Source organism: Sciurus carolinensis, chromosome 17 (genome assembly GCF_902686445.1).
Source record: "Sciurus carolinensis chromosome 17, mSciCar1.2, whole genome shotgun sequence".
In the NCBI taxonomy this organism is placed as follows: domain Eukaryota; kingdom Metazoa; phylum Chordata; class Mammalia; order Rodentia; family Sciuridae; genus Sciurus; species Sciurus carolinensis.
In genome coordinates this window covers 21,398,826-21,419,598 of record NC_062229.1, presented here as the reverse complement: position 1 = coordinate 21,419,598, position 20,773 = coordinate 21,398,826, and the positions used below count along the sequence as shown (strand labels likewise).

Here is a 20,773-nt window from a genome sequence, read left to right as displayed (position 1 = left end):
AAATAAGAGAAAGGAAGCAGCATTGAAATAAAATACAAAAAAGCACGGCACAGGGAGTGCACTGTGAGGAGAACGTGAGCCCGGTGTAGGAGCGAGCAGTTGCCCGGAAACAAAGGCAAAGGCCCACCACGGTAGGTATGAGAGTGTCTGCGGCTGCTGTAACAAACATGCGGCAGCTAGGGGCAACGGAGCTGCGTTGCATCGCCCTCCGCCCAAGTCAAGGCAGCAGAGCGCCCTCTGGAGGCTTCAGGGAGGATCCCTTCTGGCTTCCCGCTGCTGGTGGTTCTCGGGGTTCCTGGGTTTCCGGCCGCATCACCCCAGTCTGCCTGGGTCTTGACGTGGCCTCTCCTCTCCAGTGACTTCTGTCCTCTCTCATTTTCTCACTCTCCCTCTCAGTTTGGAGGGGGAATGCTGGGTAAGTGCTCTACCGCGGAGCTCCAGCCCAGCCCCCCAGCTCAGTGTTCCGTAAAGTGTTTTAAGCACCCTTTAAAAAGGCACGCAGGGCAGTCTCCCTCCCCACCCGCCCCCGCAGCCCTGCCCTCCACGGCCTGCAGAACTAGGTCAAGATCGAGCAGATTAGCGAGGTCCTAAGCTGACTTCCTAGAGATTCCTGGGCTCTCTCCACCCTGTCCCCAGCACCCCGCTGGGGCTACCATGGCCTCGCTGTTTTCTGGCCGCGTTCTGATCCGCAATAACAGCGACCAGGATGAGCTGGACACGGAGGCCGAGCTCAGCCGCAGGCTGGAGAACCGCCTGGTGCTGCTGTTCTTTGGCGCCACGGCTTGTCCGAAGTGCCAGGCCTTCGCGCCCATCCTCAAGGACTTCTTTGTGAGGCTCACAGACGAGTTCTATGTGCTGCGGGCGGCCCAGCTGGCCCTGGTGTATGTGTCCCAGGATCCCACGGAGGAGCAGCAGGATCTGTTCCTCAGGGACATGCCTGAGAAGTGGCTCTTCCTGCCCTTCGAGGATGATCTGAGGAGGTGAGGTCTGGGAGGGCTTCCTGGAGGCGGCATTGCCACCACAATGAAAGCATTTACTTAGTAACTTGTGCATCCTCCCCCAGGGGAATGTGCAGCCCCACGTGCCAGCCCATGTACTAGGAGTTAGGGGTACAGAAAGCCGGTTCATTCCCACTTCCGTCTCACCCCAGGGAGCTCACAGAGAAGTGGGGGAATCAGATGTGAACCAAAGACTCAGGTCAATACGAAATGACAAACTGCAGTGGCCTTCTCAAGGACAGAGGGAGGCCCTGCCCCCAGTGGAAATGCAATGGGAACCTTCCTGAAATCCAGATGTCAGAGAACGCATCTGGACAGTGTCTCTGAAGAGATGACCAGGCCACTAAGAGGGTGGTGGTCACTGGCACAGGACCAGGGTTTCCAGGCAGAGGCCCAGCCCAGACCCCTTGGAGGCTGTCAGGAAAAAGGGCAGCCTATCCGGTGCAGGGAGACCGAGCCACTCCAGGTGTGAGAGGTGGGTGCAGGCGAGCCCCCGAAGGAGCGGACCAGACCTCCGCCAGCTGGGAAGCCTCGCAGGGCGTTAGAGCCCAGGGAGAGGGAGCTGAGTCAGGCTGGCGAGGAGAGGCCCACACTGGCTATCCGAGAACTTGCCCCTTTTCTGCAGTGAGAGGTACTTTCATTTTTGATTTTTATTTTTTGGTACTGTGAACTGAACCTAGGACCACTCTACCACTGGGCTACATCCCCAGCCATTTTTATTTTTTATACTGAGACAGGCCTCACTGAGTTGTGGAGACTGACCTTGAGCTTGTGATCCTCGGGCCTCAGCCTCCCAAGTGGCTGGGATTACAGGCGTGCGCCACTGCGCCTGGCTCTTTCATGCTTTGTTTGTTTGTTGTACCAGGGATTGAACTCAGGGGCACTCGACCACCGAGCCACGTCCCCAGCCCTATTTTGTGTTTCGTTTAGAGACAGGGTCTCACTGAGTTGCTTAGCGCCTTGCTGTTGCTGAGGCTGGCTTTGAACTCTCCTGAGCCACCGGGATCCCAGGCGTGTGCCACCGTGCCTGGCTTCTTTCATTGTCTTTTAACCCAGTTTTTTTTTTCTGCAGTTCTAGGAACGAACCCCATCTTTTTTTATGAAAAGAAAAAAATGTCAGAACCTGGATGTGGTGCTCACGGGTGGAGCGATTGCCTGGCATGTATGAGACCTTGGGTTCCATCCCCAACCTAAAAAAGAAGGAAATCCAACTTAGCAAAAAAGTTGAATGAAGTGTCTAACGAAGCCCACAGCAGTTACAGCAGTTTTCTCTGTGTGTGTCCGTGTGTGTGTCCGTGTGTCCATGAGTGGGGAGGGTGATGAACCATTTGACAGGGAGATGCAGACTTCATGACATTTCCCCGATTTCATTAATTTCGTTACACAAGTGGAAGGTCTCTGGTCATGAAGACCTTCCTTCCCCACCCATCATTACCAGAGCTGGGGCATTTGCTTAATCCAGCTGTCCTCTGGCAAGTAAGGTGCTTTTTCTCCCAAACATTTCTGTCCCTCAGGAAGAAACACCGGTCTCAAGCACATTTCAGATGAAACTTTCTATTTGGGGCAAGATTTTCCCAATCACTACCCCACTCCTTTAAAGTTGCCAGCTAAAATACAAACTGCTCAGTTAAATTCAGATTTCAGATACACAACAAATAGTGTTTTAGTATGAATGTGTCTCATGTGATTCCGGGTACGTACTTATACTAAGAGTTTTCTTTGGTTTTCTGAAATTCAGATTTGGCTGGGGGGTCATACATTTAACTGCTAAATGTGCTATTTTACTCCTATGGGATTTTGCAGTTACCATGTGCTCCCTATGTGTCTGCCTGGGAGAAGACCACCCAAGAAAGCAGCAGGCTAAAATTAAGAACTGTGGGGGATGGGCCCAGTCTGGCAGCCCCCTCTCTTCCATGAGGGGTCTAGATGGTGTTTGGTACAGGGTCTACTGGGGATGCACACAGCTTCTTGGCTTTCTCCCTCACACTTAGAACAAAATCAACTCCTTACCATGCCCCGCCAGGGCTCTCGGGATCAGAGCAGTACTTGAACACCCTGTCACCTCAGGGTCTTTGCACATGCTGCATCCTTTACCTGGTCACTCTTCTCTCAGTTTTCCCTCTCTTAATCCTGCAGATTTGCGGTCAAAGGTCACCTTCTTGAAGTGGCCCTCCCTCAGTGGTAGCCACTTATCCGACTTAATACTTCCTGTGGCTTTTCATGGCATCCATTCATTCGCTCGCCCCACACACATTTCCTGGGCATTACTCCGCCTTGCACTGTCTCAGGCACAGAAGGTACTAGTGAAAGGAGAAGACGCCCATGCCCTTGTGGATCTGAAAATTCACCGTGGGAGAAAATGATAGGCAGGAGAAATAAACTTTACAGCATGCTATACGCTGAGCAGCAGCCCGAAGGAAAACAAAACCACACAGCAGGGAGTCGAGGGAGGGACCGTGATGGGATAGTCTTAACCTGCAGCCGTCCGTCCTAGGTGGAGGGCACAGTCAGTGCAAAGGGCCTGCGGCGGGAGAGTGTCCTGACAATGTGGGGACCCGGGGCCCAGTTGCCCGGGGATCACGGACTGGCCCGCCCTCCCCGCAGGGACCTCGGGCGCCAGTTCTCGGTGGAGCACCTGCCCACGGTCGTGGTGCTCAAGCCGAGCGGGGACGTGCTCACTCGCGACGCGACGGACGAGATCCAGCGCCTGGGACCAGCCTGCTTCGCCAACTGGCAAGAGGCAGCCGAAGTGCTGGACCGCAACTTCCTGCAACCCGAGGACCTGGAGGACCCGGTGCCGCGGAGCCTCACCGAGCCGCTGCGCCGCCGCAAGTACCGCGTGGACTCGGCGACGCGGGGCGGGCGCGGCCCGGAGGGCGGGGCGGAGGGCGGGGCCGGGGGGCTGCTCTGAGCCCCGCGGAGGAGGGTCCCCAGGGGCAGCCCCGCGGGGACCGCCGGCCGCGGCGTCCTGGCCCCTCGGGGACCGCAGCGCGGGGGGGCCGTTCCCAGCTCCTGTGCGGGGACACGCGCTGCGGGCGGGGCGGGGCCTGTCCGGGCTCCACCCCCAGGTCCCCGCCCCGCATTCGGCACCACTGGGGAAACGGGCCCTCGGCTCCGCTCCAGGCCCGGGGGACCCAGCCGGGGGCAGGTGGCCGGGGAGCCTCCACCGCAGACACCGCCCCACACTCGGCACGCGCGGGCCCAGGGCCTGGCCTCGCCCTCGGGGACCCATCTGAGCCTCCCCGGAAGCGGGGAGAGCTGTTTAAGGTTCCAGGAAATATTTTTTATTTGAATAGACTTTGTTTGGTTAGAGCCATTTTAGGTTTTTGGAGAAACTGAGAGAGCAGAGCAGAGCGGTCTCGCCTCGGCCCTGCCTCCGCACGCGCGGCCTCCTCACGGTCACTGTCCCCGGCCCGACGGCGCAGTTACTGAACTGACCAACCTCCGTGGCTGCGGAGCCCACAGTTTCCAGTGGGACCCAAGAAGTATTTTTGAGGCCTGCGCCGCAAATGGGAAAATGCCAGCTAAGTCGGGCAAGGCGCCGAGAACGCGGAGCCCAGGGCATGAAACCATTCGCCCATAGACTTCAGCCGACTTTTCCACGCTCGTTCCTATTTGATATGGGACGCGGTTCACTATTTGGCGCCACGTGCGCTGGGGCCCCTGACCGCCAGGGAGGGCCCAGAGTCTCCCGGGTCTCCACCTGTTCTGGTGGACCCCGCGGATCCCCGAGGGAGACAGTAGAAGATAGGAATAAACCCCTCCGGTCTAGACCCACTTCTCGGCTTTGTAACCGTCGGACAGTCACCTTCCTTCTCCGAGACCCACTTAATTCCTCCAGAAAATAGTAAGACCAGCCCTACTTGGTAGATTGGCCAAGGCAGAACCCGGGCTCCCTCCGCGCCGCTAATCTTTGCCTAGGGCGCCCTCTGGCGGCAGAATGGAGCGGTGGGTCTTGGGGCGGAGCCCAAATGCAAATAAGCCGTAAGCCACGCCCGCCGCACCCAGTTTCCAAAAAAGATGTTGGTGAGGGAGGGGAAGGCTGCTTCTGGACCTCAGTGTGCATATCTGTAAAATGGGCGTATTGGACCTTGTGAGATAGCTGCTCTTAAACTCTTTGCTGATCTAATCCCAGGTAGCGGAGTTTAAAGTTTTGAATGGCCTTCTCGAACTAAGCCTGGAACATGCAACCCAGCGACGGGGTTACTAATTATTCCAGCCAGCGGACTGTGGCCCATCGCCCCCTCCGCCTGCCGGGGCTGGAGGGAATTTGACGAAAGGCCAAGGTAATGAGACTTGCAGGCTCCGCTTTCCAGATTGAATGCAGGCACCATAACTGAAGAATGGGGCCAGGCTAGGGCATCTGTGTGCCCGGAACCCCCAACCCGTCATGATGATCCTAAAACAGCTCAGTTAATGTCCCTTGGCCGTAAGAGGAAATTGTCCCTTGTGGATTGTTTTGTCTTTTTCATTTTTAAGGTCTGTTTTAATTGGTTATAGGAGCATTTTAACACATTGTACACAAGGGGAGCACGACTTCTCATTGCTCTGGCTGTACATGGTGCTGAGCCCCACCCCTGTGGGGTTCTTGTTTCCACTTCTCCTCCAGCCTGTGAGCCCTGGGAGAGCTTGCGTTGGTCACCACTGAGCCTCCCAAGCTGGGCACAAGGTGGTTTACCAATATGTGTCAAATGAACAGGTGCTGGTGTTTTACATCTCTGTATCTCAACCCTGGAACAGAGCGGGCATTCTGATCTGAATGAGTTGCTGAACCTCAGCTGCCCAATTGGGACTTTTCCTTACCTGAGACTTGGTGAATGAATGAATGAATGAATAAGTTCCTGTAACCTATACAAGACGAGGAGGCCCAGAGAGGTTAAGGGTCTAGACCAAAGCCACATAGCAAAAACGGTCGCTACCTGGTGATGAAAAGTCACTCCTAGGTTCTCCAGACCCATTTTACCTATAAAGGACTAAGCTGAGGACTCAGCACCCCAAATATTGTTTTCCAAGTAAATTTGAAATGTGAAAAAAACATTGCCTCCGTCAATTGGAAAAGTGACTGGAAATTCAAAACCAGTGGAATCACTAATGCATCTGGGAGTAGTAGAGAGCAGTGGGAGGGAGCCAGGGTGCTGGGTTCAGATCCTGCTCAGCTTGCACTTGCTGTGTGGCCTGGGAAGTCAGTGTACCTCTCTGTGCCTCCATTTCGCTTCTGGAAAGCCAAGGCAACGAGAGCGCTACCTCTCAGGGCCATTGCAAGGTCTGAACGTGCTGACCTGGGGCGGCCTCAGCCTCCGGGTTTCCAGAAACTTCTCACTGCTCTGCGGAAACGCGGTGCTGTGGGGGAACAAAAGCAGAGTGGGAGAGAAGACTTGCAAGTCAGATGGCTGAGAAGGGTCCCTGCCCAGACTCCCCAACTCAGCAGCGGGAAGTCAGCCCCAGTTAAGAGGACCAAGGACTTGAACAGACACTTCTCCAAAGAAGATGCACAACCAAGACTGAAGACATGCCTGACGTCACCACTCATCAGGGAGATGCAAATCAAAGCCACACTGTGATACCACCGCACACCCACCAGGACGGCTGTTATCAATTTTAAAAAGAAGAAAAGAACAAGTGTTGGAGTTTGTGCAGGAAACAAGAGCAAAACCTCCTGCCACCTCTGTGGAAAACAGTTTGGTGAGTCCACAAAAGGTTAGAATGGAGACGGCACAGGACTCAGCAATTGCACACCGAGGGTTCTGGGATACTTGTATAGGCACATTCAGGCAGCACAATTGGCATTTGCCAAAAGGTAGAAACCACCCAAGATGAAAAGATAAAACCACACAATGGAATATTACTCAGCCATCAACAGGAACGAAGCGCTGATACCTGCTACAATGTGGATGCATCTTGAAAAGATGGGGAGTGACAGAGGCCAGACACAAAAGGCCACCTAGCGTATGATCCCATTGATATGAGATGTCCAGAACAGGAGACTCCACAGAGACAGGAAGGAGATTCCAGGGTGCAGAGGGCTGGGGGAGAGGGAGGGCAGTGACTGCTCATGGGAACAGGGGTCTCTTTGGGGGGTGATTAAAATGTTCTGAAACTAGGCGGAATGAGTGAGCAACACTGTGAATGTGATAACTACTGAATAAAATGGCTTATGTAAGTTTCACCTCAACTATTTTTAAAAATTAAAAGCGGGAAGAACCTGGTGTGTAGCTGGGGAAGGAATCCGGGAGGGCCTGTGGGGAGAGGTTTCCCCCAAGCTTGGAAGGCAGTGGGTGCAGTGGGGGAGGGAACCAGAGCCAATTACAGGCTCTATGGGTTCAGTGACAAAGCGGGGAATTATTTAAAAGTTTGTTCAAACATTTTTTTTCTTTTTTCTTTTTGTACTGGGGATTGAACCTAGGAGTCCCTTACCACTGAGCTACATCCCCAGTTCTTACTATTTTTTATTTTATTTTATTTTTTGGTATCAAAGATTGAACTCAGGGGCACTCGGCCACTGAGCCACATCCCCAGCCCTGTGTTGTATTTTATTTAGGGTCTCACTGAGTTGCCTAGCGCCTCGCTGTTGTTGAGGCTGGCTTTGAATTCGCGATCCTACTGCCTCAGCCTCCCCAGTCACTGGGATTACTGGCGTGAGCCATTGAGTCCAGCTTATTTTTTATTTTGAGACAGGGTCTCACTAAACTGCTGAGGCTGGCCTCAAACTTGTGATCCTTCTGCCTCAGCCTCCCCACTCCTTAGGACTACAGGCATTTGCCACCACACCCGGCTCAATTTTTTTTTTTTTTTTTTTTTTTTTTTTTTTTTTTTTTTTTGTGGTACTGGGGATTGTACCCAGGGGTGCTTAACCCCTGAGCAACCCCCAGCCCTTTTTATATTTAATTTAGAGAGAGGGACTCACTGAGTTGCTTAGGGCCTTGCTAAGTTGCTGAGTGGGGCTTTGAACTCGTTATCCTTCTGCCTCAGCCTCCAGGGCTGCTGGGATTACAGACGTGCATCACCGCGCCTGACTTCAAATATCTTTAAAATAATAAAATCAGTGTTTAGGGCTCCAAGTGGGGCACCTTTATGAGCTCAGCGAGCTGTGGGTCCCCCAGATCCAGGCACCGCGCCCTGGCACCGGGTGGGGCCCGCGCCCCACCCCGCCCCGCCCCGCTCCAGGCCCCGCCCCTGCCCAGCGCCAGGCCCCGCCCCTGCCCAGCGCCAGGCCCCGCCCCTCCCCGTCCCGCAGACCCGGAGGGGGCGCCCGCGGGTCCAGCGGAGAGAAGACTTCGTCCCAAGTTTTCGGGAGTTTCAGCGTCCCAAGAGCTGTCGGCACCCCGGGTGCCCAGTCTGGCGACCCCCTAGGCAACCCCCCAATCCAGCCCCAGAACCTTCAGGCACCTCCTGATGTCCCCGCCCCTTGGGTCCCCCTGGGAGCCCGAGGACTCCCCCAACTCCTCGACTTCCTGAAACTTCTGGGAACCCTCCACTGTCTCCCCAGGCCCGCAAGACCCCTGCCATGGCCCGCTCGTACGGCGGCCGGGTGCTGGCCGCGATGACCCTGCTGGGCATTCCGGCGGCCGTGCTGGCGGCGCTGGCCGCGCAGCTGCTGTTCCAGCTGCAGGCGGGACGCGCTGAGCTGCGGGGACCGCGCGCCGACGGGCTGGGCCCTGAGCTGGGCACCAGCCCGGGGCTGCCCGAGGATGCGGCCGGGGCGCTGCTGCCGCTGGCCGCCGCGCTGGCCGCGCTCGCCCTGGTGCTCGGCCTCACCTGCCTGCTGCTGGCGGCGCTCTGTGGCCACCTGGGCGCGGAGCTGGCGCGAGGACCCAGCCCCGGCAGGTAGGCGGATGCGAGGTCGGGGTCCTGGCGTTTGCCTCCCGAGCTGTGGGTCGGCTCCATGAAGGCCCGGCCTCGCCTGGCGGCTGGTGCTGTTGGCCCCACTTTTAACCGCGCCTTGGCCCGGGCTGCTCTCTCCAGGTTGCCGGCTGGGAAGCGGGTGGGCTGGATTGGAACTCGAATCTGGCAGAGCGCCAGCCTGGGTTCTGGCCCCGGGGTGCAGTTCCTTAGGAATCTGGGCTCAGCGCGGTGGGCCTGAGGGGGCGTCTATGGGGACAGCGAGTGTGGGATAGGAACTTCCTTGGGCCAAGGGCACCAAGACTTCTGAGTCTTTCCCTCCCGGATGCTGCAGGAGAGAAGCATGGATTTTGGTGCAGAATTTGGTCGATTCAAGCAGATGCAAACTTCTGTCTTTGGGGTAGATCCTGCCCGTTCCATGCACCCTTCACCCAAGGGACACCAAAATGCATGTGTCCCATCAGACCCCAATATGTCAGTGGCACCTGCAGGTGGCAGAGGCTGACTCTGAACATCTGGGATAGAGCAGGGACTAAATGGATCCAGACACCCCCTCATGGGCTCACCATCTGAAAATAAAGAAGCACGAGAGATTAGTGATGTCAAATGGTGACAGACGCTAGGAAGGAAGGAAAATGGGGTGATGGGGTGGAGGGGAACAAGGCAGGGGTGACACAGGAGGGTCAGGGAAGGCCTGAGCTGAGCCTTGTGAGAGGGAAGGAAGCAGGTCTGGGGGACTGTGGTCCAAGCAGCATGTGCCAATGCCCTGGGGCAGGGGTGAGCTTGGTGCACTGGGGGAGGTGGCGGTGGTTGGTGTGGCTGGAGCAGGAGATGAGGGCGGGGAGGTCAGAGGGAATGGACCCTGTGGGGAGGACTATGAGTTTTACCCTGCAGGGAGGGTTGTGAGGAGGGTAACAGTGTGACTTAGGTTGGACGTAAGTCCATCTGGCCATAAACCAAAGGGGAGTGGGGAGGGGGGTGGCAGGGAGACCCAGAAGGAGGCCACCTATGTTGTCCTCGTGGGAGGTGAGCCAGGAGAACTCTGGAAACTGCCCCCTCTTCACTCAGTGTGGCTGCTCCTGCTGCCCTTGGGGGCAAGGGAACCTCATTTTGCTCCCCTTCAAAAATAAGTCTGTGATCTGTCAAATGACGGGACGCAGGCACTGGGCAAGGCCCCACCTTCAGGAGCGCTGGACGTGGGGGTGCATTGATGTATGTGGATGGCTCACGGAAGAAGGGAAGCCTGGCTAGACTGACGGGGGATGGAGGGGCAGCGTTGCGGGGCAGTGAGTGGATCTGATGGATGGCTGGGTGGTGAATGGAGGTGAGTGTGCAGGGAGGGGTAGGGGAGGATGTGGGCAGATGGCTGCTGTTTCCCGGAAGGATGGACATGGCGTGGGCAAATGGGCGGGTGGCTGTATGGGGTGCGGGTTGAATGACTGGTGGGGATGGATAGTGGGGATGGCGGCTAGACTTGGAAAGAGGGGTTGGGGGGTGAAGCACAGAGGAGCAGAGACAGCGGACGAGCAGATGGCACATACCTGGTGGGGGGCTGGGTCAGAGGACGGGAGCAGATGGGCTGACGGATCCATAAGTATGTGGTGTGGGTGGAGGGGCTGATGGGTGGATGGAGGGAGTGATGGATGGATGGATGGGTGGAGGGGTTGATGGATGGATGGAGGGAGTGATGGATGGATGGATGGAGGGAGTGATGGATGGATGGATGGGTGGAGGGGTTGATGGATGGATGGAGGGATGGGTGGAGGGGCTGATGGATGGATGGAGGGAGTGATGGATGGATGGGTGGAGGGGCTGATGGATGGATGGAGGGAGTGATGGATGGATGGGTGGAGGGGTTGATGGATGGATGGAGGGAGTGATGGATGGATGGGTGGAGGGGTTGATGGATGGATGGATGGGTGGAGGGGCTGATGGATGGATGGAGGGAGTGATGGATGGATGGGTGGAGGGGTTGATGGATGAATGGATGGTGGAGGGGCTGATGGATGGATGGAGGGAGTGATGGATGGATGGGTGGAGGGGCTGATGGATGGATGGAGGGAGTGATGGATGGATGGGTGGAGGGGTTGATGGATGGATGGAGGGAGTGATGGATGGATGGGTGGAGGGGTTGATGGATGGATGGATGGGTGGAGGGGCTGATGGATGGATGGAGGGAGTGATGGATGGATGGGTGGAGGGGCTGATGGATGGATGGATGGGTGGAGGGGCTGATGGATGGATGGAGGGAGTGATGGATGGATGGGTGGAGGGGTGGATGGATGGATGGGTGGAGGGGCTGATGGATGGATGGAGGGAGTGATGGATGGATGGGTGGAGGGGTTGATGGATGGATGGATTGGTGGAGGGGCTGATGGATGGATGGAGGGGTTGATGGATGGATGGGTGGAGAGGTTGATGGATGGATGGATGGGTGGGTGGAGGGGCTGATGGATGGATGGAGGGGTCGATGGATGGATGGATGGATGGATGGATGGATGGAGGGAGTGATGGATGGATGGGTGGAGGGGTTGATGGATGGATGGAGGGAGTGATGGATGGATGGGTGGAGGGGTTGATGGATGGATGGATGGGTGGAGGGGCTGATGGATGGATGGAGGGGTTGATGGATGGATGGATGGGTGGAGGGGCTGATGGATGGATGGATAGGTGGAGGGGCTGATAGATGGATGGAGGGGGTGGTGGATGGATGGATGGAGGGGTGATGGATCGGTGGAGGGCCTGATGGTGGATGGGTGGAGAGACTGATGGATGGGTGGAGAGGCTGATGGATGGGTGGATGGGATGATGGATGGATGGAGGGGCTGATGAGTGGGTGGGTAGTGGGGAGATAAGGGTGGGGGTGGTTGGTGAATGGTGTCTTCACAGGAGGCTGGATGGACAGATGGACGGATGGGGACAAATGAAGGGCTATAAGTGGGGGCAGGGGTAGCCAGCTGATGGTGGGGCCCCTGGTCCCTGAAAGCTGGACCTGCTCTTACTCAGGCTCCTGTCCCTCCCTGTTCCTGCTGACCCCTGCAGCCGCTGCACCTCCTGAGCACCTTTGCTTCCATTCCCTCCGTTGCAGGTCAGACTGGTTTCTCTACGACTGCCGCCTCCTCAGGCACGTGGCCCTCGGCCTGTTCTGCTGCGGGGTCTCCGTGTACTTAGCAGGTGCGTGTGGGACCTGGCATGGCGGGCACGCCCCTGGGCTTGGAAGGGGGAGGACCCCTAACTGGGCCACGAGACTTTCTCCCTCTGGGGCCTGGGGCAGATTCTCTGTGTTCCTGGGTCCCTGTCAGGACAGTGGCAGCGATCACCACCCCTGCCTTGACAAATTGCTCAGGGGGTTCCAATACCCACAAAAATCCCCAGCAGGGTCTCCACAAACAGTGGCTGTCAGCAGAACACGTCTCATCAGTTTTAGATGTTTTATTTGAATAAGTTTTCATGGCCTGGGTGGTTTTGTTTGGTTTCTATGTGTTTTTGTTTGTTTTATTGTTGTTGTTTGTTTGTTTGTTTGTTTGGTACTGGGGATTAAACCCACCCATTTTCCTTTTTATTTTTGAGATATGGCCTCACTAAGTTGCTTAGGCTGGCCTCCAACTTGTGATCCTCCTGCCTCAGCCTCCCGAGTTGCTGGGGTGGCAGGTGTGCACTACAACACCTGCCTAAAAAGACACTTGATATCTTTTATGTTAAGTTTGAAGACAAGTGTGTAGATGATGGTGTGAACTCAGGGCTGAAGCACACCCAGGTCCCTGCCTACTCTGTAAGCACCTGTTTTACTGGAAGGAAGAATAATCAGTTGAATGAGAGAAGGGATTTGCTATTACTGATTTATTTACTTTTATTTTTCACAATTAAAGATAGTTTTTCCCCAATAATTTTTTTTATGAATCTGTTACAAATGGTGTATTTGTAATTGATAAAAATGGTAAATATTTATGGAAGCTATTATTACTTTTTCTTTGTCTCATAATTGAAAAACAGAAGACAAAGTGATGGATTTACAGTATTTTTATGAAATATAAACCTTGGGTTCATTGTGGAATTTGTATGTAGGTTGGTGTTTGACTTAATAAAAAGTTCTAGGTGTGGGATTTTTAAAAAGGAAAGTGAAATCGGTGACTTGTGTATCTGAAATTCTCAAAGGTAGTTGACTTCAAGTGCAACTGGATTCAGGTGCCCAGATGAGGTTATGTGACATGCCACTTGCCTCACCTTTCATCTGCTGTTAGCCAAGTGTACTTTACTCTGAGAATGATGTGCTATGAGCACTTTTGACACAACGTCTACAACCTCAGCCTTTTTGTGCATTGACATAAATGTTGATGTCCTCGAGAATAACATAGCCTTGCATCCTCATTCTAAAATACAAGAAAAATCACAGAGGGAAAAAAAAGTCACTATGTTCAACTCATTAAGCGTTCAATTGAGAACTCAGTCACCTCCCATTTAGACTCCTTTTGAGGTTAGGTGACCTCATTCAGCAAGAATTCACAAGCATGTCCAGTCAATCACCCGTTCACTGCTCTGCAGCACCAAAAGACAAATCATGAAAAGCCCTTTCAAAAAGTTTAGGGCAAAGAAAGTCCTTGGCCCCATTTCAATACACCAGGCATGATGCACTGTGGCATCTTCGAAAGGAAGAGTGCAGCCTCAGAGAAAAGGGAAACAGCTCAGAAAGGGCCACAAAGTCCCCCAGCCATCCCGGCTTTCTCTCCTACCCATACCCCAGCCGCTGCAGGAAGAAAATTCCTGTATCCCCCATAGGCCAAGCCAAAGTCCCAGGGCTGACTCTGATAGGCTGCGTTGAAGTCATGTGACCCCCCTCCACCAATCACTATAACAAGGGAAAGCAAAGCTCTGATTGGCTGAGCCCAGTTTCATTAGCACATCACTGATGCCGAAGAGATGGGTCAGCAGTCCTAGGACTGAGGTTCTCAGCTGAGGCCAGTCCTGTTCTCATGGAAAGTTTGGGAACACCTGAAGATGGTTTGGTTGTCACAACAGGATCGGGGGTGATGCATCTAATGAGTAGAAGCTGCTAAGTGTCCTGCAATACATAAGACTGTCCCCTCTGATAAAATGTGGATTAAGGGCTGCGGATCTGGCTCAGTTGGTAGAGTCCTTGCCTCGCAAGCACAAGACCTGAGTTCAATCCCCAGTATGGCAAAAAAAAAAAAAAAAATTCAGGTTGACGCCTTGTGTCGTGCAGACTAGCAAACTGAGACCAGAGAGACCACAATGCGCTTGTGGACTCCCCAGTCCACAGCAGAGCAAACCGGGGGTCCGGGCATTGTCAGGTGGGGTGCAGGACAGAGGTGGACGTCCAGGACCGGGGGTGGGGGGGCTCTGCAACCTGCAGCCCAGGCCCAACTGCTGTGGAGGGGACAGACCCCAGGGCTCCACGCCTCAGCTGCCATGGTAGGAAAATACACGGAACAAAAATGGAGCGTTTTAGGGCTGGGGTGTGGCTCATGGTAGAGCGCCTGCCTAGCACGTGCCAGGGCTTGGTTCCATCCCTAGCACCGCCGAGAAGGAAGAGACAGGCGATCGTTCTGTGCTCGCGGGGTGGTGCAGGCGGCAGCCCTAGCTGTTCAGGTGCTCGAGCAACAGGATCGGGAGTTCAAGGCCTGACCGGCACCTAGCGAGCCCCCGTCTCAAAATGGAAGACCAAGAGACACGGGGATGTGGCTCAGCGGCCAAGCACCCCTGAATTCAACCCCTGGTACCAAAACCAAAACACAGAGCAGCCAGACTCTGTGGCACACACTGGTAATCCCAGCTCCTTGGGAGGCTGAGGCAGGAGGATGGAAAATTTGAGGCCAGCCTGGGATATTTAGTGAGATCCTGTTTCAAAATTAAAAAATAAAAGGGCTGGGATGTAGCTGAGTGATGGAGTGCCCCCCGGCTCCATCCCAGGACTGAACAAAGAGGGGAAAAGGAAAAACGAAGGAAAGAAAGCGACGCCACCCTTAGCTCTCCCCAGGGCCTGTCCTTTTCCCTGCAGGTCTCAGCTCAAACATGACCTCCGCAGGGAAGACCCCACACAGCTGAAACAGGTTCTTTTTGTTGTCTCCAAAGTTGAGAGTACAAACTGTGGAGCCTCCCAGCCTGGATTAAACTCCTACCTCCGTCATTTCCTGGCTGTGTGGCTTTGGGGGAGTCCTCTAACCTCTCTGAGCCTTGGTTTCCTTATGTGTAAATGGACGTGAGGATGATGTGTTTGTGAGGGGTGAGAGGAGGGGAACCAAGTTCTTCTCTGCCTGCCATTCTTTTTGGTACTGGGGCTTGAACTCGAGGGGAACTTTACCACCGAGCCACATCCCCAGCCCTTTTTGTTGCTTTTTAATTTTTGAGGCATGGTCTCAGTAAGTTTCTTAGGGTTCCCCTAAATTGCTGAGCCTGGCCTCAAGTTTACCATCCTCCTTTCTCAGCCTCTGGAGCGGCTGGGATTACAGGCATGCACCACCGCACCCAGCTGTTGCAGGGTTTTTTGTTGCTGTTATTTTCGTGGGGACCAGGGATTGAACCCAGGGGCACTGAACCCAGGGGCGCTGAACCACCGAGCCACATCCCCAGTCCTTTTTTTGTATTTTATTTAGACAGAGAGTTTTGCTGAGTTGCTTAGAGCCTCGCTAAGTTGCTGAGGCTGGCTTTGAACTTAGGATCCTCCTGCCTCAGCCTCCTGAGCTGCTGGGATTCCAGGTGTTGCCGCTACGCCCACTCCATATCTGGGGTCTCCCTGAGGGCTTGGAGAACAGATGTTTGCTGACTGAATAAGTGACCGACATTTCCTTCCCCAGCGCTGTCCATCTATGCCCTGCTGCTTTTCGAGATTGAGACCGGTGCAGCCGCCGCCTCCATCCTCGGCTCTGGAGCCCTGGTTCTAGTGGCCATTCTGACCCACACTCTGCTCCGGGCTGCCCGGGCCAGCCGCCGTGGCCTCCGTGAACTCTCGCCACGGTCCTTTGAGGATCCCCCTGCACACCCTGCTGAAGCCTCCAAGGACAGCCCCAGAGCTCAGCCCCAGCATGGTACCCTCCGTCAGACCCCCTATTCATCCTGCCTGGAGCCCGGGGAGCCCCTTAGGACCATGGCCACTGCCACAGCACCCGCAGCCCTGGGGGGAGGCCGGGAGAGCAGACTCCCTGTGCCCCGAGTGCACCGGACACTGTCGGCTGGCCTGGGGCCCTGGGAGGGGGTCACTCAAGAGATGCGTAGTATGCTGGGCCACAGGCCAAGGGCCACAGGAAAGGACTCAACGCTGGTGTGAACCCGAGAATCAGGGATAGATAACTGGTACAAGGTAGCAAGAAGAAGATATCATAGAGCTAGGTCCAGCCTCAGCTGCAGTCACAGGAAGACTTGACTTCTCTTACAGTTCACAGCATCCCTGGTTATAGCCTTTAAGATTTCCTCATGGCACAAAATAGCTGCAGGGCTCCAGCCTTTACTTCCCCACTAGAAGGGAAAGTCAAAGTCCAGGCCTGGCTCAGAGTCTTCTGGAAGTCTTCCTTATGAGGCTTTGGGGCCCTTTTGCTTACTTCTTCCTAGCCAGGACAGAGTTCCAAGACCAGACCTCAATTCAGGGGAGGTTGGGAAATCTGGTTGCTCAGAATGAATGGTTCTGTAACAGGCAGAGTGGAGGCTGGGGCTTAGGAAGTGATTCTCTAAGTGTCTCCATCCATTTTTCAGATGAGGAAATCGAGGCCCCAAGAGGGGCAGTGACTCACCAGAGGTCCCAGTTCTGAGCATCAGAGCCAGGATTCGCGCCTGGGTCTCGTAAGCCCCATGCTGCTGACAGACAGCGCAAGCCTCAGATCCCTCGAAACTCCCCACCCCCGCTGGGGCTGCGCCAGGCTCAGAGCAGCCCAAGGCCAGGGGCACGCGCGGAGGCTGGACCCCCACGCCTGGCTGCTGGCTGCTCTGTGCCTCAGTTTCCCTGTCCATAAAATGGGACTGAAAGCGACCCTTATCTTCAGGCTGTCTAGAGACACCCGAGTCCATGCAAGCCGTCTGGGGCCTGTGCACAGTAGGTCCTCAGCGCATGTCAGCTATTTCTGTGTTGCTGCGGGTGGGTGTACCTGGAGGTGGGAAATGGCCGGAGACAAAGCCAAGAGGCTTACAGACCTGATGGGGCTCAGTGTCAGAAGACGGGGACCAGGGGTCCAGACCCTCCCCCATCTTGCACATCCCCAAATAAACTCCAGAGCTCATGATCTGTGTTATTTGACCAAAGTCCAAATGAGCCTGTGGCCAAGGGTGGACAGGAACTGTGGCCAGGGTGCCTCCCGTGGCCCCGCCTGGGACCCCAAGTCCTGCCTGTCTTCCCACATGTGAATTTCCCTGGGAGCGCCCATGGTTGGCCCCACCCGGACCCCAAATGAATGAATATCCCCAGGAGTCTCACAGCCTGTCCCTTCAGGGACTCCAGGGAGCAACAGAGAAAGCGCAGGGCCTGTTGGAAGCCCTCCCCTTGGGCAAGGAGATCCAAACTGTAGCGACAGTTATTTCCAGTCCTGATTTCTGAGCTTGCAAGAGTGTGAATAACAATGAAGAAATTCAAAATCTGGTGACAAATGGCCAAAAATCAATGAGACTGAAAATATCAAATGCCATCAAAGACGTGGTGCCAAGGGACTCAGTCCCTGTGGCCGGCGGGGAGCATCGGCCCAGCAGTGTGGTCTTATTGGCCAAAGCTGAACACGCTCCTTCCCCAGGAACTAGTGACTTCTCTCTGCAGTGTCCACCTCTGTTAGTCAGTTTTCTGTTCTGTGACAAAATACCTGAGATCACCAACTTAAAAGGAGGAGGTTGAGGCCGGATGCGGTGATGCACCCCTGTGACCCCAGCTACTGGGGAGACTGACAGCCTGGGGAGCTCAGTGAATGAAAAGGGCTGGGGCCGTGGCTCGGGGGAGAGCGCTGGCCCAGCAGCATGAGGCCCTGGGGATGGAACCCAGGGTCGCACAGAGAAAAAAATGAAAGATTTATTTTTGGTTCCTGGTTCCAGTGGCCGTGGTCATGGGCCCTGTTGCTTTGGGTCTGTGGCAGGACAGTAGCTCGTGGCAGGAGCCAGTGATGGAGAAGGCTGGTCACCTCATGGCAGCTGGGAAAGGAAGAGGCAGGGCCCCAATATGTCCTTCAAGGGCAGACCCTAGTGGACTTGCCCTGGGCCCCGCCACCCTCCGAGTCACCATGGAGCAGGTGATGCAGGCCTTCGGAGCACATTCCTGATCCCAGCTGTGACACTACCCAACAGGAACCAGTGTGTATTCATCAAAAGACACGTACAGGCCAGGCGCAGAGGCGCACCCTGTAATCCCAGCAGCTCGGGAGGCTGAGGCAGGAGGACCTTGAGTTCAAAACCAGCCTCAGCCACTTAGCGAGACCCTAAGCAACTCAGTGTGGCCCTGTCTCTAAATAAAACATAAAAAGGGCTGGGGATGTGGATCAGGGTTTAAGCGCCCCTGGGTTCAATCCCCGGTACCAAAAAGAAAGAAAGAAAAAAGACATATACAGGAGAGCCCAGAGCAGTTCACTCAGTGACCAAAATGTGCATCAGGAGGTGACTGAATGAGCAGAGTGTGCCATTATGGCTGAATGTCACCGACATTGAACAAAATAAGCCAAGCACAGAAGAGGCCTCACTGGGGCATTGTATTTACATCAAGTTCCAGAACTGGCGGAATGTTGGGGTATGGCTCAGTGGCAGAGCACGTGCCTAGCATGCAGGAAGCCCTGGGTTCCACCCCCAGCACCACAAATAATAATAATAATAAATAATAAAAATTTAAAAAAGAATGGACTGAACAAACGATGAGATGAAGCCAGGTCGCTGGGCAGGAAAGGGGTGCTCTCTGCAGACGCGGCTTGGCTCTTCCTGATTTGGGGGTGGGAAGCCCTGGGGGCCACAGCGGGGCTCTGCAACACTTGAATCCAGGAGGTGCCAGGACGGCCTCTGGCAGAGACCGCTGGGGGCCACATGGTGCATCCTGCGTGGATTGCCAGCTGTGGAACATTCCAGTTGCCCAGACCTGCGGGAGATGGGAAGTGGTGCTGCGCTAGTGGAGGGGAGACCGGGCAGCCCCCTGCACTGTGTCTCTCCAGAAATGCCCTCTCAGTCCCCGGGTCCCTGGTGCTGGCCTCTGAACCAACCAGAGGAAAGCATGCTTGCTTCCTGGTCAGAAGGTGAGGCTGCCGGTGGCCTTAGCCGACCACACGGGCTCCGTCAAGAACCAGTAGAACTGGCAGTGCCCCACGCAGCGGCAGGTGAGGCGGGTTCCACAGGGACTCTCCAGCCCCTGAGTCGGGGTGGCCCCAGGCTTGGCGGGGCTCAGAGGGACGGGATTTTGCAAGGTCTGTGGCTGTGTAGAAATGGCTGGTCCAGTTGGACCCAAGGCACAGATGGGTCGTTCAGAGGCCCCTGGTCACACGGACACCCTGAAAAGTGATCCGGGGCCGGTTTCAGGGCGGCTGGGAAAGTAACCAGAGAAAACAAATGGCCTTTGCTTCCAGGTCGGATCGGATTCTGTGGTCGGCGCCAGAGCAGCCTGGGCGGCACCGGCGGGTGCTGGCTGCTCCGGAGGCCTAGTTTCCCAGGCAGAGGAGGGTTTGGGGATGCATTTGACACGACCACCCCCTTCTCCTCCAGGACAGCCCAGTGCCTCCACCTTCAGGCTACCCAGGCAGGGCCGCGGCTCCCCGCCACGGACTCCTTGGCCAAACTTGAGCGAGGCTCTGCTGAACTCTCTAATGACCCTTGACCTTGTCTTTGACCCGCCTAGCCCAGTCTTAGCAGGAATCTTGCTGAGTCAGTCCAAAGAATTTCCTCCCGCCCTCCTTGGTGTCCATCACCCCAGCCCGCCTTCCGCAAGAATCCTGCTAAATCCCTTTAGTAAGAATCCCCCACCTTTGAGGTCTCCCGAGTCATTTTCCACCCATCGCCCCCTCACTCAGCCCCTTGGCTATAAATCCCCACTTGCTCTTGTATTCAAAGTAGGGCCCAAAGTCCCCCGCCACACACCACCATTGCGATGGTCTTCAACAGTCTTTTTTTGTGTGTGCTGAGGATTGATCCCAGGGGAGCTTAACCACTGAGCCACCTCCCCATCCCTTTTTATATTTTATTTAAAGACAGGGTCCCGCTGAGTTGCTTAGTGTCTCGCTCTTGCTGTTGCTGAGGCTGGCTTTGTGATCCTCCTGCCTCAGCCTCTGGCAGCCGCTGAGATTACCGACGTGCGCCACCGCGCCGCTTGTTTATCGTTTTAACAAGCGTCAGAATTAAATCTTCTCTAGGACCTCTCGAACCCGAGGACCTGGCCAGGTCCGCCCCTCTGACCCGCTCCAACCGCGGCAGCTCCGGGTCCCTCCCACAACCCGTCTGCACAGTGCGGGACTCAAGTTCCTGGGCGGGCGGAGCGTCCCTCCAGGAGCCCCGCCTCCGCGCCGCCCATCCCGACCAATGAGCGGCGAGCAGGCACTTCGGCGGCCGGAGTTCTGACAGGCAGCCGAGAGCCCGCTGAGCGCTTTTCCACTGTCCCCGGGATGCGGCGGCAGCCCCACCTGGCGGGTTTCTGCACCACCACACCGGCGCAGCGAGTCGCTGCCCCGCGTGGGTACGTAGGGTGTATGAGAAACGAACCTTCGCTTTTCTAAGCAGAAGTCTGGCAGATGTTTGTGACTGCGGCAGAAGGTGGGACACGCTGAGGCTTTGGAGTCTGCAGGAGAGATCAGAAAGGGAAGCCGCAGAGGACGGTCACACACGTGGGGGGGGGGAAGGGTGTGACCTTGGGCTGGTTCATGTCACACATACAGCCCATCATTACCTGTTTTTATGAATTCTACTTTCTGAAGTTTACAGTCATCCCTGAGTATCCTCAGGGGTTTGGTTCCAGGGTTCCAAAATTCACGGGTGCCCAAATCCCT

General features: G+C 55.5%; 2 protein-coding genes across 3 annotated transcripts; both read left to right on the top strand.

Annotated features, from left to right (window-relative positions):
• Positions 1-654: 654 nt before the first annotated feature.
• Nxnl1 (nucleoredoxin like 1) lies at positions 655-3,909 on the top strand. The gene is made up of 2 exons (XM_047530526.1): positions 655-980; positions 3,603-3,909. The coding sequence occupies exons 1-2, from the start codon at positions 655-657 to the stop codon at positions 3,907-3,909; spliced, it is 633 nt and encodes a 210-aa protein (XP_047386482.1).
• Positions 3,910-8,272: 4,363 nt separating this feature from the next.
• Positions 8,273-17,073, top strand: Tmem221 (transmembrane protein 221). 2 transcript variants are annotated; one of them, XM_047532143.1, is made up of 4 exons: positions 8,273-8,822; positions 11,926-12,011; positions 15,650-15,880; positions 16,542-17,073. In XM_047532143.1, exons 1-4 carry the CDS (start codon positions 8,503-8,505, stop codon positions 16,595-16,597), a joined length of 693 nt encoding a protein of 230 aa, XP_047388099.1. In that variant the 5' UTR covers positions 8,273-8,502; the 3' UTR covers positions 16,598-17,073. The 2 variants fall into 2 exon arrangements, with proteins under 2 accessions (XP_047388099.1, XP_047388098.1); XM_047532142.1 differs by having other exon boundaries at positions 15,650-17,073.
• Positions 17,074-20,773: the final 3,700 nt, after the last annotated feature.